The 15,215-nt window shown below is 39.3% G+C and overlaps 1 protein-coding gene across 14 annotated transcripts in view; it reads right to left on the bottom strand.

The window, feature by feature from the left end:
* The window catches only part of GIGYF2 (GRB10 interacting GYF protein 2), a 79,457-nt gene that overhangs the window by 6,669 nt on the left and 57,573 nt on the right, over positions 1–15,215 (bottom strand). For 8 of the 14 annotated variants that reach the window (XM_069791873.1, XM_069791876.1, XM_069791878.1 and 5 more), the window contains 13 exons: positions 14,837–15,027; positions 13,975–14,134; positions 11,863–12,029; positions 11,369–11,457; positions 10,241–10,348; positions 9,594–9,691; positions 9,000–9,100; positions 8,033–8,194; positions 6,089–6,190; positions 3,077–3,235; positions 1,631–1,867; positions 905–1,027; positions 56–259 (listed from right to left, as the gene is read on the bottom strand). In XM_069791873.1, coding sequence (XP_069647974.1) covers positions 56–259; positions 905–1,027; positions 1,631–1,867; positions 3,077–3,235; positions 6,089–6,190; positions 8,033–8,194; positions 9,000–9,100; positions 9,594–9,691; positions 10,241–10,348; positions 11,369–11,457; positions 11,863–12,029; positions 13,975–14,134; positions 14,837–15,027 — 1,901 coding nt within the window. The remainder of the gene's footprint in view (positions 1–55; positions 260–904; positions 1,028–1,630; positions 1,868–3,076; positions 3,236–6,088; positions 6,191–8,032; positions 8,195–8,999; positions 9,101–9,593; positions 9,692–10,240; positions 10,349–11,368; positions 11,458–11,862; positions 12,030–13,974; positions 14,135–14,836; positions 15,028–15,215) is intronic. The other 6 variants (XM_069791880.1, XM_069791881.1, XM_069791886.1 and 3 more) reach the window with 3 other exon arrangements.

Raw genomic sequence — 15,215 nt, 5'->3', positions numbered from 1 at the left:
GAACTGTCATGTACTGTTTCCCTCTGCATACTGATTACATAAATACCATACATACCGTAGTATTTCTGACTCTGTTCGGCTGCTGGTGCTGCTGTTGCTGCTGTTTCTGCATCTGCCTTGCCTCTTCCTGCTGTATCTCCAGCAGGGACTTGGTGGTGCCTGTTGGTTTGGTGACATTACCCCAGCCTGACAATTTTTGCTGCTGTTGCTGCTGCTGTTGCTGGAGGGCCTTCATTAGTTCACGCTGCTGACGCCTTTGCTGTTGCATGCAAGACAAAAACACTTGTCCATACTTTCAAAAGATCATTACTGTTCAGAAGTCTAGCTGGGAAGCTGGTTTTAAACTGATATCACTCTCTCCTGGAGGAGTTTGGCTGAACTATTATTTTTTGAGCCATCACAGTTCCTCCAAAAAGGGAGACACTAAGTAACCAGTAAATACAAATTGTTTATTAGCCTAGGACAGAATAAATTTGTCAAATCATAACTGCAGCCAGCTAAGCATTTGGGGTCTTGGAAGAATACCTTCTCTCCTACCATCACTTGCTCCCCCTGCCCCTTTCAACCCTTTCCCCTGCCCCAAACTGCCCTGGTCTTGTGCATATCTGCAAACAGAGTACAGATGTAAAATAATTTTATATTGTTTTGTGAACGTATTATATTCCCAGGGTTAAAAGAGTACAGTTCTCCCTTCTTTCAGATACTTGTATTAAGAAGCTATAAAAACTTTCAAACAAGTACTTACTGAACCTACACCCGAAAGGTAGGATTTTACCTGAGTTATGCTATTTCAAAAAAACACTCCTCATCCTCACCATTCCTTTTAATAACTTTATTGACAGTTAAACAGTCACATAGTTGAGACCACTCTAACAAGTTACACTCCATTACTGTTAGTATTTACCTCTTCTCGAAGCTGCCGTTCTCGTTCTTCTTCTAATTTTTGGATCTCTGCCAATGACAGTGTGGTCTGGGATTGGCAAGCTCCTGAATTTGATTGCTGACCCCAAGTTGAAGATGAAGGGAGCTGGGCCAAAACCCACATCATTAGGAATTACAAAACATTTTAGAGAATACCGCTGCAGTATAATCATGAAAAATCAGTGTAAGCCCACAGCACAAGGGAAAAGAAAGGCCACCTTTAAAGTTTAACAAAACACTGGAAAGTATAAAATGGTACAATTAAGTATGAAAAAGTACAACGTATAAACTATGTTTCTTTCAATTGCCCTCTGATGTATCATAGGGTCAAAGACACAGCATATCAAGAACAATGTAACACATCACTGCCTGAAAAATAGCCATTAATTTTGATTTCAAAGACTTCAGGAACTCCAGACTTTAGAAACTTTGCACTGGCCCTTGTTCATTGCAGCAGAATAAACATCTGTACTCATCTGCGAATCCCTTTCTAGTATGCTTCTATCAACTGAACCTTTTTTATTTTGTAACTTATCTTCCTCTTGTTTCTCCCATCACTTTTCAGAGTCAACTATTTACCCTCTTCCTTCTCCATATAGTTCATCTGTCCCCAATCTGCTCAAGCTAGTCTAGACAACCCTGAATTCAGCTGTGGTTTTACTTCCTACACTGTACTGAAGGAGGAAGTTAAACTGCAGAGACACATTACCTTCATTTGTGCAAGTTGCTGCTGTTGCTGCTGTTGTTGCAGCCGTCGTAAAGCCTCCTGCTGCTGCTGCCTCTGTCTCATTATTTCTTTCTGGCGCTGGAGTTCCAGCTCCTTGCGCTTTCGCTCTTCTTCTTCGAGCCGCTGTCTGGCTGCCTCTTCTTCCATGCGTAGCCGACTTTCTTCAAGGCGCCGTTGGGCTTCCTCCTCTTCACGTGCCCACTTGGCAGCCTCCTCTTCCTTCCCAGGACATAAAGAGGAGTAAAGTCTAAGACTCAGAAAATGTAAATTACTCCTACTCTGTGGTACTGACATTCTGACAGAACAGAGACCTTTATATCTGTAATCTGTGCTGTTTAGGTTGTTCATTTACCTTTACCTTTGTCAGGCAAGAAACCCCAATAATATGGTCTATACCACCTAAAAATATAAGTTTGCCATTGCTCCACCAAGGAACTTGGGAGACAATGACATCTCCCTAGTTCAGAGTAGCTAATTTCATGCCACTTTCCTTCTAGGAGTTACACACCTTTCAGTCTAAACTTCTACCTGCTTATACTACTTACAGTCAAGTACTGCTACATTTTCAGTGGAATAAAACTTGACAGGATTAAAGGAAGAAGAGGTTTTGACATGAAAGAAGAAAACAGGTGACAAAGGCAGTGATGGTTACTGTTGTTACTCAACACTAGAGTTGCAAAGGAAAAGATGCTTCTGCTAACAAAGGAGATGACTGTGTGGTGGGACAGAAATGGCAATGAATGTCTTGTAAGGGAGGCCCCTGAAAACAAATTTTTAAATAACAACTGGCAATTCTGAAATGGACCTGGAAATTAATGTGAAGCCAATCATGTTTCAAAATTAGTTTGATTTAGGGACTGTGACAGTATCAATTTGGGGGCTGGAAGCTCAAGTTGCCCAATACGGACTTCTAAAGCTGACCCCAGGGCAAAAAAGCCTGTTAACAGTAAGACAAGAAAAGGGAAGAAAAAAGCTGAAACTTTTATAATGGGTATAGTCTGGGCATAGTACAGAAAGACTGGCAAAACTCATTATCTCAGATGACATTAAAGATAACAATTCTATAATAAAGGCTCAGAGAGTGACAATTCAAAACAAATTATTATTCTTGTACTCTAGTCTGCCTTTCTTTTGAAGAAAGAAGTAGAAATACCATGCTGCAAAGCCATTCTTAAGGCTCAAACATGAAGGAAAACACTCATTCAACACAAATTTATTTTCCAAAGGGCAGACTGGATTCTGATTATTTTGTCTGAAATCAGGATACAGGTAAACAACCTGGTTTTCATTCACTTGATACCGTCTACAAACTTTGCCTTCCTCCACCAAAACTGATGGGTGCCTCAGGCACGGATGCAAGTTTCAAAGCCTGTTCATTCTGGCAGCCTCCATAATTAAATATAATAGTTCCCTTCTGCCATTTTTCACCTGTTTACGAATTAACTCCTCTCGTTGCCGTCTTTCCTCCTCTTCTCTTCTTCTCTCTTCCAATCTTCTAAGTGCTTCCTCCTGTTGTTGCCGCTCTTCTTCCTCCCGCTGCCGCCTTAGTGCAATTTCCTGCTCTCGTTGTCGCCTCAGGGCTTCCTCCTGGAGTTGGGAACAAAATGTGAATCTATAAAAGCCATTTTATTGATGAATCACATCAGAACACAGACTACAACATGATCTGGCCAGATAAATGGCCTCAAGAAAAGTTCCTTAGCTCCAGGCTAAGCACTACCAAAACAATTATATTAAACACTCCAGACCCACATGTTAACAAGTTTTTTGATGCAATGTGCATCTCGTACATAAATGAATTATTTTAATGAAAAAAGGAACACATGAAATCATTCCATATCTTTGGTTTTAAAAAGAATGGTGTTGAGAATGAAAACAAAGGGTGAGACTCCTCTTTCTGATATGTACTAAGTGTACTTGAACATATATATGTATTTTAATATGTGGGTATCATTAATTTTTTTTTTTTTTGGGGTGTCAGCTGTAAGTTGGAAGCTTTTCCTACTTATAAAGGAGTTTCTAAACACTGACTAAAGTGCACTACAAAACTCAAACCACATATCCAGACACCAGAAATAAGCTGAAGCAGCCCAGTGCACTTAAGAAAACTGTAACCTTTGGAAGTCTCGGAGATGTGGAACTCTATGAAAGGGCTTTGACTGGGCTTTTCCTATACTACTTAAATATTACGGGCAACAAAAGGTCTCGAGGGCTTTAGTTTTGGGCTATCCCTAAATTAGTTAAATAGCCTGCAATAAATTGCTTTCCAAGTAGCAAAATTATTTACTTCAGTCAATAAAACTTCAGCACCCTTTCCTACTGCTCTGAAGATCAAGATAAACAGAAATTTTTCCATTCTGCTACTTGATTTTTGGAGGAATAGGGCACAACCAGCCTTCAGCTGGCTTCCTGTATATTGTTAAATAGGAGCGCATCTGTGCAACTTTTCGCCCCAGTTCTGACTTTGCCTTGCATAAAATACCCTTGGATTTTGCTGCCTTTTTTGATCTCTGAAGTCCAGCAACTGTGTTAAGGCCACTCTGCTTTTCAACCCTCCTATTCTTCTCTCCACTTTCTGACTTATCCTACCAGCTCAACCTAAAGATCCTACTTTTTGCACATGAACTTTTTTAAGCTTCATAAATACATTTTCCTTTTGAACAATCAGTACTGTGCAATCGTACTCTTACAAGTTTTTTTATAAGCAATACATTATTCACAGAATGAAAGGAGACTAATTTTGCAGCACAGATATAAATTTTGAACTCTGGTAAATCAAGGAAGTTAATTCTGAAATCTAAGACCCTTTTACTAAATCTGATACCAAGCCTTCATATACACACAGCATAGATAAACTGTAGTACAGTTCACTGAACAACTAGACCAGGTTTCTCTGACCCTGGCTAATTTCAGATGTCTACAATATAACTGTCAGTAGACTTTTTTTTTTTTTTTACCAGTAATCCTATGGCACTGAAGAGGTGCTGGCTGCAAGCCAAGAAGTAATTCATATTCCTGTATATCACTTAAGTGCTTTAGTGCTAAAATGTAAGTGCAGTAAGTGTAAGTTTTTCTTCCACTAGCTGGACATAAAACAGTAGTCTATGAATTGTTTTCTCAACTAATCAAGTCCTTGATTTGTCATATTCACAAAAGCTTCAAGCACAACACACAACACCTAGACCATTTTTGTAACTTGGGCCTTGGGACACATGCACTCAAGTCACAGTAATCAAGTGTCCCCAATACAAGTGCTGAAAAATTTCTGCTTGTTGTTTCTTTTACTGAAAAGTCTACTGAGGAGGCTGGAGGTGTGCCAGTCTGTTTTGTTTGACTAGAGACGACACACCAGTATCTCGGCTCAGGATGCCTAGCCGCCAGCCAGGCTGGGGGGATGTTCGGCACTAGCCATTGACATAACATGTAGTACCTGAGAGAGATGAACAAAGTCACCAAGTCCTCCTATACAACAGCAGTTCATTGACATCTCTGCCCTACTTTCTCTTTGGGAAATGAGGCTAGAATTGCCATTAATAAAGCTGTAGGGATCTCTTTCTTGCTCAGGCATGCCAGGAGAGACACTGTTGAATGACAGCAATTAAAAAAAAAAAGGAAAAAAACCCACTTCTCTCCCCTAGAGAACTGAAGATGAACAGTGTTGTACCAACATGAGTAAAACAAAAAAAGAATCTGCAAGATTATGAAAAGCTGGGAATCACATGGCTGATGTAATTCTTTTTTCCTACTCTTCACACCTATAGAAAAGGTTGCCTTAAATATTTACTTCTGTATCTTCTTATTATTCAATGTTTTTGCTTGAGCATGTAACCAAAAACTTTCAAAGCTCTCCAGCTTTCTGCCACTGACTTCCTGATCCAAGAGAATCCCAATATTCTTTAGCATCTTTTCTAGTAATTGTTTTCAACCACACATCTTGCTGTACAGCCAACTTGTTTCAGGTCTTTTAAGTTATCTATAATATTGCAGAAAATCCTCATTTCAATAGACCCTGCATTCTTAAATAAAATATTACAGATTTTTTTTCAGTTAGTAACACCTACAATTCTACTTGTCCATGTTACTAGGGCTTACAAATCTTTTCATTTTGTGGATCTCATCTTTGAACCAGGTACTTGAAATAGAGCACTAAAGATACAATTCAGAGAACACAATTATTAGCTAATTATTAAACCTCAAATTTTGTTCCTCAAAGTGATCAATCATTACAAAATAGAAGATATCAGACCAGAAACAAAAGAGAAATACAAGAGCTACACAAGCTGGGCATTACTGTTTGCAATTCTACAGTGCAAGTAATTGATGAAAACTATGAACAGAACTGGATTCAACATTTGGTATGACATTTCATCCTACAGAATTGAATTTCTATTAGTTTTTTTTTTTTATTTAGAATTCACCATCAACAGCATATTTACTAACCTTATATACTAGTCTTTTATGCAGTATTACATCAAAAGCCTTCCTGAAGTCCAGGCAGATTAAGTCTACTGCTTCACCCCTCTCAGCTCTCACTGTCATCTCCTCAAAAGAAGTTAATCAAATTTGTTAAGCATCATCTCCTCTGTATAAATCCATGCTAATAAATCAGTTCATCCCTGATTCTACAATGCCTTCCAGTACAGAAGTCAGATTCAAATATTAGACCAGTTTCGTTTGTTTTTTAAAAAATACAGAATACAGTATTATTTTCTCTTTCCAGAGAAATGCTTAAACTCTTTTTTACCTTTTCAAGACATTACTGCTCAGAATTAAGCATTGTGGCAATTATTCCATTGGTAATGAACTAAGATACTTGCTGTTACTGATTTTCAACCCCATTCTGCTTCCTCCTTGTAAATAATTATTTCCCATGACATCTCAGAAAGGGAGAGTCAGATTGTTTACTGTACAAATCCAAAGTGGACAAAAAACTTTGGAATTTAATGGACATTTCTAAGAAGTTACACATAGTAGCAAAACTGTTAGTCTGAAAAGAAACAACCCAAGTCTATTTATTTGAAGCCACCATGGATGACACACAGAGTTACCAGGTGATCAGCTGAAAAATTAGTTATTATTAAAACAGATCTAAAGCAACTTAACTCAAAAGTTCAACTTTTGAGTATATTATTGCTTTAATGGTACAGTAAAGCTTGAACTCAAGCATCAAAGGATGCTTTTCCACTGTATACCATAATGAGTTGCTGTACACAAAATAGACAGATTAAAGCAAGGAGCCATTTATTTATAGACTTGATTCTTCAAGATACCATGAAAGCCAACTACATATCATACTGCAGCCTATTAAAATAGATCTTCAGTGACAAACCCCAAACACTGAGTGAATTGAGGTCTATGACTATCTTAGAAATAAAGCTAAAGATTCTAGAGGCTTCCTCAGAAGTGTCTGATTCTTAAACCAGGAAACGTGCTTCACAACTGCCTACCAAAGCACATCGAAAATATTGTAAAGGACAAAATTATTTATTACTTTCACCTATTATTCACGTGCTACTTTACAGGGCATTTACTAACTCCTTAGTGAATAAGCTCAACAATGTGCTTGCCCTTATCCTTCATACACAGAGTGAAAACTAACTTTCACTGCCTTTCCCTCCTACAATACTTAAAGAACAACTAATCTTTCTTCCATACAGAATTCAGAAGTAAATGCTAGAAACGTCAAGCTAATAATGTCTCCATTTCGTGTTCTTGTAAGACTGAGAACCTACTACAACTCCTACATGCATTCTCCTACTGCAATACAGATCACGTAATTTTAACAAATCTGCTTGTCCAAACTATATCCCTTCCTTTCCCAAATATCAACTCAAGAAAACAAAGCTGAAAAACTCCATGACATAATCCAGATAATTTTTTTGAATAAATGATTTACTAAGTTAAAAGAAAAAACAAGGAAGAAAAAGCTAAATGATACATCACTTTTTCCACTATATCCTTCTACATTTTATTTATCTGAAACAGCTACTTAAGCTCCAGTCTACTCCAGAACATACCCGTATCAAAACACTAGACTGCATAAGTGGTGACTAAAGATTAAACATACAATATCTGCACAACTAACTATAGTCTAATATTGACACTAAGAAGTTGGGAGGAAATATTCCACACAGAATAAAGCCTCTTGGCTCACAGACAGAAACCTATCTTGAAGTGAACCATCAAAGCCCATTTCTCAGATTGCAATTTGGGCTCTTCAACTTAAAATCAAGAACAGAAGATGATCATTTCATATACTCACATGAAAAATATTAGAACTGTCTTCACACACACCTACCAAAGATTAATTAGACCCCACAGGATTCTTAAAGTGAGTTTTATAAAGTATTAAAATTAGAGATGAACTACATTGAGGAAACTCACTTGCTTCCTGCGGGCCAGTTCTTCTTCTTCCCGTCGTTTCCTCTCATCTTCCTGCTGCCTCCTAAGTAGCTCTTCTTGTTGCCTCCGAAGCTCCTCCTGCCTTTTCCTCTCCTCTTCCTCTCGTTTGGCCCTCATTTCCACTTCTCTCCTCTCTTGCTCTAGCTACAATTCACATAAAACTATGCTCAGATGCAGGTAACGTATTCCTACACCATTTCTTAGGGCAACTCTGCTGAGATTATAGTAACAACATAACAGATGAAGCCTCTGACAGATGCTCTCCTTTAATTGTAATTTTACCTATCAGCTGGCTGCCTACTGGGGTCAGATTCCTGAAATGGTCTAGAACAATTTCTGAGAATTTCTGTTCTGTAACAAACACCGGTTCTCTAGTCAGTCTTTCTACATCAGCTCCTTAAAATAACCTCTGACTATAGAAGGTAGTAGCGAGTTGCTTTGCAGTCATAAAATAGCCAGTTTCAGCAAACGTACAGAATCATACAGGTTCAAACTAAAAAAATAATTTAATACCAGTGTAAGTGTGAAACAACCCCGACAAACAGGACTCTTGCGATTACCCAAACCAATTCTGGTGAAAAGATGCAAGGACTGAGAGAACAACTACCTGCTCCTACTCAGGTTTTGGCTTGACAGCTCATGATGATCCCATTTTAAAACAGAGGTGGCTAGTGAATAGTTTTTAATCACAAGTGTAAAAAACATAACCACTATTTTAGACATCAGCAGTACTGCCACAGCAATGACTTCCAAACAGCAGTCCACAAGGATTTAATAACTGGTTTCTATAACCTGTATTTTCTTTATGGTGTTTTCCATAAAAATCTAATCAAAATCATACAGAGTAGCCTAAAGATTGAAGAGCTAAGAGTCTTCCATTGGCTCAGGAAACACAGTTACATTGCAGAACAGCAATCCCAACTTCTTACAGTACAAAACAGTTTCTGACCTTTGCAGCTTTGGCCTTCTCGAGCTGCTGAAGTTGTTCTAGAGCTGGTCCCTGAGCTGCAGTATCAATGGGGAGATCCCAGACACTGCTTCCTTCCCAGACTAGACAGTGAAGAAAACAAACATTGACAAGCAAAAATAAGCACATCAACAAAAAACAACCAAAAGGGGGAATCTTGTGTATGCTGTTACTATGTTTTATGAACCAAAATCATGGTAACACATTAGTCTTAGCAGAGCGCCACCTTCCTGTAGAACAAGGCTTGTCCATTACTGAAGCAAGGCTGGTTTTCCTACAAAATGCTACACAAGAAGCAGCTATTCAAACTCCTCCCATAAGAGCAGAACACCTTTATAATGTAACACTCAATCCCTTTGGATCAAGGCATCCCATAACCATCAGAAAAACTACGATATTCTTCACAGCTCTCAAATGGAATTTAAACTGCAAGGCAAAGTAGCCTGAACCAGTTAAAAAAATACTGATGCAGAAATTATTTCCCCTAGTGTCAAAAAGAGAGCAATCACCTCAAAAATGCTGGCTCTTAATCCATGAACTTTTCTCAACAAATCTGACACGTGCTAAGCATCTTACCTGTAGGTTGTGAAGCTGACTGAAGTTCCCATATTGAGCCAGTGTCCGGCACTGACACAGACCTTGTAACAGGTGGCATCATGTTCTGTTCAGATATTCTGTAATACCAACAGGAAGAGTCAACATGCCACTTCCAGGGAGAAGAGTGCTCTGAACATGCATGAGATTCAGTAACTTGTAACATACTCCTTTCCTCTATTTAAAACAAAAATATGATGTGGACAACACTAGCTGCTTGCAGAGTTCTTGCTCATCTCAACCCTGCTGCCAAGTCAAGGGCTAAGCCAGGTACTGCTACAGTTCTGCATTTGCTGCTTATAGGTTAATTTGAGGAACAAGCATCTAGTACTGCAGAACTCAACTGGCAAAGCCATTCTGTTACCAGCACAACAGATCTGTCAAAAAGGTATGATTTCAACTACAGATTTCCTCATCATTTTCATAAACATTCTGTGGTAAAGGCTACATATATAAAGAAGTATTCGACATCCTGCAACAGTTTCATATTCACACAATGTTTAAAATATGTAATGCTCAAATATGAGCAAACTTAAATAGGATGGACCACTGACAAGATTATAATTATCATTATATACAAGTCAGAGTATAGAAAGAATGGTATTCAGTTCAAGTCTGGGGTAACTCACCTCATCTTCAGGGCCTGGAACTGCTGCAAGAGAATAGCAAGCTGCTGCTGCTGCTGGGATGAGAGGGCTGCCTTCTGCTGCTGAGCCAGCACCTGTGCATATTGTTGTCTTCAAAAGAGAAGCAGAGAATCACTGGTATTTGTTCACTTGCTTATTTATATAATGCCCAAGTTGCAGAAGTTGCACATAGATTCATTCTCCAGGACTAACGACCACTGACCTGTATCATGTACATGCTAAATACTAGAGGAAACCACAGAATGGGGCCTTGGAAAGAATCAAGATATAAGAACACAACAAATCGGGCACCATGAGCAGAATCAAATTCCTCTTCACCCTCAACTCTGCCAACTGGTTATTGCTGTCCAATGTTTCTCTTGTAAGCTATGAAATGGTACTTTCCTTCTTCTATAAATTACATACAGATTGCTCAAATTAAATTGGCTTTGATGACTGCCCACCTCACAAATCAATCTCTTCCCCAGCATATCAAGGCATCCCCTAGTACAGGGGCAGGCTCTTGCCTTATCAAATTGTAAGCTGACAATCAGTATTCAAAACCAATAATCATGGCACATGCTTTGAGGACCCCTTGAATGAGTCTGCTTTCTTTTCTCCAAGCTCCTACAAAACAAGTTGTTAGGAACTGGCCAGAACTGAACAACTGACAACTGTGGCAAAATGGATGATGAACTGCTTTCTTCAGCAGTTACCTTCCACTGATCTTCAAAAAGCTGAGCAACCAGACCAAAAGTAAGTTCTGCCTTCTCCACCACCAGTTCAAAAGACATGTAGCCTTCATCTGACTCCAACAGATCCAAACTGCATTACAAGGATAGCCGGGATTCAGTTTCACCATAACGGCTATCTATATAGCAGGTCTTACCAAAGTAGCTATGCATAACACCAAAAAAGACTCTGAAAAGTGTGCCTGAGGTAGCCACACTCCATCCTGATCCTGTAGACTATCGACCCTCTGGTGTTTGTGGAAGCAGGCTATTGCTGTTGGAGGTGAAGTGCTCCCAGCCCCATTGCCAAAGGAAACAATGACAAGAAGCTGAACCCAGGTGATTAAAAATGCAGGGCAGAACACAGCCACTGGAAGATCTCTGGGACTGGCAGTCTTACTGTATTAAAAGATGCTGATACTGGAGGTGCTGCATTTGGATCAGGGCCAACTCTTGTTGCCTGGTCAGCCGCTCTTGGTCCAGCTCACCCTATGTTTAGGAATTAAACATTCTATTTTAGTAACATTTATAGTAACAGTAGTATTTGCAATAGCAAATGCAAGCAATGTAAAAGTTGCATTCTGAACTGAAAAGACAGAGAAAATAGAAAAATACCTAGACATAAATCAACATTTACAAAGCCTATAGTATGGTGACTGTGAAATACACAGCACTTGTATGTATCACAGGACCAAGCCTTCCAGCCACAGACTTAGCAAAACAAACATTTATAAACTGAGTGTCGTTTCTCCACTTAAAAAGGTAATTTAACACAAGAGTTCCACTTTGGTGCTTGGAACACCTGCAATTCCAAGACAGAGCAGTTGACACATAAATAATTCAATTTCCATTTGTTACAGGCCTATTTGAATACTGTAACTGTCACATAATTACCAGATGTGGAAGCGGTGCTGGACCTGGAGTGAAGGGAACCCTGCCCCACATTTTCATGATGTCTCCAAGTGGCTGGAAAGTCTCATCACAGGCTCTCTTAACCAACAGCGACATAGTGAAGTATCCAGCCTGGAACCACTCTGCCATCTCCTGATTACTGAAAGGACCTGAAATAAAATCAGCCAATACATATTTGGGGGTGGGGGGGTGGGGAGTAAAGCCAAGTTGAGCACACTGGAAAAAGTATGGTGCTTGTTAAAGTAACACAGTACATCAGGCATTCCTGTCGGTCTAATCCACTTGCCTGGACAGACAGTACATTCAACGCTGGAGTGTCAATGCACATATCTAGAGCTTTACAGTGGCTACAGCATTCCCCCCAGATAGCCTAATGAAAAGTGCATGACTGCTTTTACCATGCATTGGAGGGAGATAAGTCAGCTCTGAGATGAAAGTCAAGCAGCCACAGCGGTGCTGAGCTTGGTCTAGCTAATACACACCCTGCCTTCCAGCAAAGCTCGCTACTTCAGGCTCAGCAACAGGTTGCCAACAGTTGCCATTTCCATTTTGGACCTCAGCAGTATCTGCTAGCTGACAGTGGGAAAAGCACAATCACTACTTTCCCCACATGTACTGCACAGATAATTAAACAGTCTTAGTCTGTTTCAACTCTTGCCTTCAAATCAGAGGAATTTACATGTTTTATAGAAGTTTTGCTTCTGGAACTTAGCAGACGACCAGATCCACTTCTGAATGGACAATTACATTTTTTAAGATAATGAGGAAATCGGTTTCTCTTTCCTTTCTCCAAAACCTACACTCTTCCTCTTTTTCCTCAGAAAAATTTCAGTCGCTCCCTTCAAAGGAGGACTCCTATACTACTTTCACATATCCAAACAGACACAGAGCCAGTATAACAAAACAGATTATTTAATAGAGCAAGAATGACATGAATACAAGTTTTGCAAAAATATCTTCTGAAAAGCAAGAATGTCTGGTAATTCTTGCCTTCTCTGTAAGGACTATCTTTAGAAGGCAATTCCTCCCAGAGAATATGAAAACCACAAGTGGTATTCCAAGAAAAAATTATGTGGGAGTGTTTACTTCTGGAGGTCACATTCAAGGAAGTACTCACTCCAGTAAAAAATTGTTAGATCATCACTGAGCAATAAACAACCAGCAGCAACTAACATAAGTCTAAAGCAGACTGAGCAAATAAAACGCTTTATGGTTAACATCCTTTAAACTTAAAGCCGTGAGAAGAAAACCCTAAAGATGTGTAATAACTGCAGGCAAGAGACTGGCACAGATCCCACAAATAACAACCCCACAAATCCTATCTAGAGTTCATAGCTGAGGAAGTCATTCACACTAAACAGCATTAGCAACTACTTAGCAAAGTACAGCAAGAACTCGCTGCTTAATTGCATTTTTGGGAGGCAGCTGCTAAAAGAGCCCCAAGACCTCCAAAGAAAAGTACCTTCTGAAAACAAAGATGCACATATCTATACAAAAGGCCTGCTCCAAATTTCATTTAGAAAGAGAGATTTCTTAAGCAAAAACTGCAAGCATGAAACAGTTGGTATTATATGAACTAATAACGCACTGGCTGCAAGTACAATTTACGTTGACATTATATGAGAGCACAGGCTTGTGAAGACTTGTCTTCTCTGCTCTAGATTCTAAGCAAATCGTCCTTCCCTGAATACTTCACATCTTTGAGCTGAGACTAGAAAACTGATTTCACTGTTTCTCATTGATTCTTCAACAAGCTACTGAATGGTCATGTTCTTGTTTTGTTTCCACTATTATCTGGAAATCAAAGTAACTATTGGCATGAAAACCAGGTTTTAGTCTAACCTCAATTTACAGAAACATGAAGTGATGGCAAACCTCAGCCACAATAAAGTATAATTCTGGACATGAGGCATGCTGAGCTGATGGGGGCAGTGACGGGTAGAAGATTTATTTTCAAAACCTAATTCTAGAGTGGTAAATACCCTGTGCTGCTTCTGTAAAAACAAGCATCAGTATCTGTTGGTGGTAATTTTGTGAAGAACTCTTTAACAGTTCTGTGAAACAAAAGAGGAAGTGTAAAGGGCACAGACCTACCCTGAATTTCTCCTTGTGGATCTTTGTAGTACCACTTCTGCATGGCTTCATGGAATAACGGCATAGAGGAACCTTTTGCTCTGTGCTCTTGAATTTTTGCTGCTAGTCTTTCGTCATCAAGGGCACTGTCCTGCAGGTATGCCACCATTTTCTCTGCTTGCTGCAGGAGACATCAAAACCAGCAAGCAATGAGAGTTAGATGTGTGCTCACAGATCTGAAAATGAGCGCAACAAATACAACTTTGTACTACCCAGTGCTCAAGAGCATACCAGGAATTACAGGCAATTCAAGGACTGGTGTAACTGCACCACGAACCCTGACCTCAGTCTACCACCTTGTCACAATCCTGAATAAGCACAGTTCACCTGCTTAAGTAAAGCTTTCAAACAACTTGCCAAGAAAGTCCCACACAGTATCACAGTGAAAAACAAAATGGTTATGGGAGCGCTAGCATGAAAAATGCTTTACATCCCCGCAGTAACTAAACGTTCATGAACACAGTCCGCACTTCGTATATGTTTCTCTTTTTTTTTTCCTTTTTTTTTCTTTTTTTTTATTACAATATTGGGCATACTGTTTTATGGTTTCTCAAGGCAAATAGTAAGGCTACTTGACAGTGGTAATAAGCAATAGGATTTCTAGCTCTTTAACACTAGGTATAGCACCCTTATTCAGAAAAATACTAGACAGGCTTGAATTATTCTCAAAAAAAAAGTGGAGGGAAAAATTAACTTTCAGCATACATTGTGAAGTGTAAAGTTTCAGCTGCATTTCTGTTTTTATGGGCTTCAAATATTTTTTGCATTCCATATTCCTCCAGTCTCACGCTTGTCAACAACAAAGGAATTTGAGAAGTTTTACCTGCTCTAGGTGTTTGAGGCCCTCTTCATCATCTGGGTCAGTGGGAATGTTGCCCATGCCTGGAGCAGCTGTGACAGGTGTCTGAACTGGCCGCAGAGCAGGATTTGAATTGGAAACAGGAGGAGAAAGATGAGCAGGAGAAGCTGTGTCTGTAGAAATCTGTGGCAAAGGTTGAGCAACAGAAGCCAAATCTAAAGAAAAATGTTAAAATTAGTTCATTATCTTTAACATAAATGAAAATGATTTTTAAGAAGTTATTGTAGAAAACATTCAACAGCTCAAAATTCGCACCAAAGCAAAAGTATTTTCAGATCTTCTTGTATGTATGACTGTACATTGGTACTGCTGACAGCACAGGCACCCAACCTAACTTCACGGA

This window comes from Haliaeetus albicilla, chromosome 9 (genome assembly GCF_947461875.1).
Source record: "Haliaeetus albicilla chromosome 9, bHalAlb1.1, whole genome shotgun sequence".
Classification (NCBI taxonomy): Eukaryota; Metazoa; Chordata; class Aves; order Accipitriformes; family Accipitridae; genus Haliaeetus; species Haliaeetus albicilla.
The sequence above is the reverse complement of the archived record's forward strand: the minus strand, read 5'-3'. Positions and strand labels throughout refer to the sequence as shown.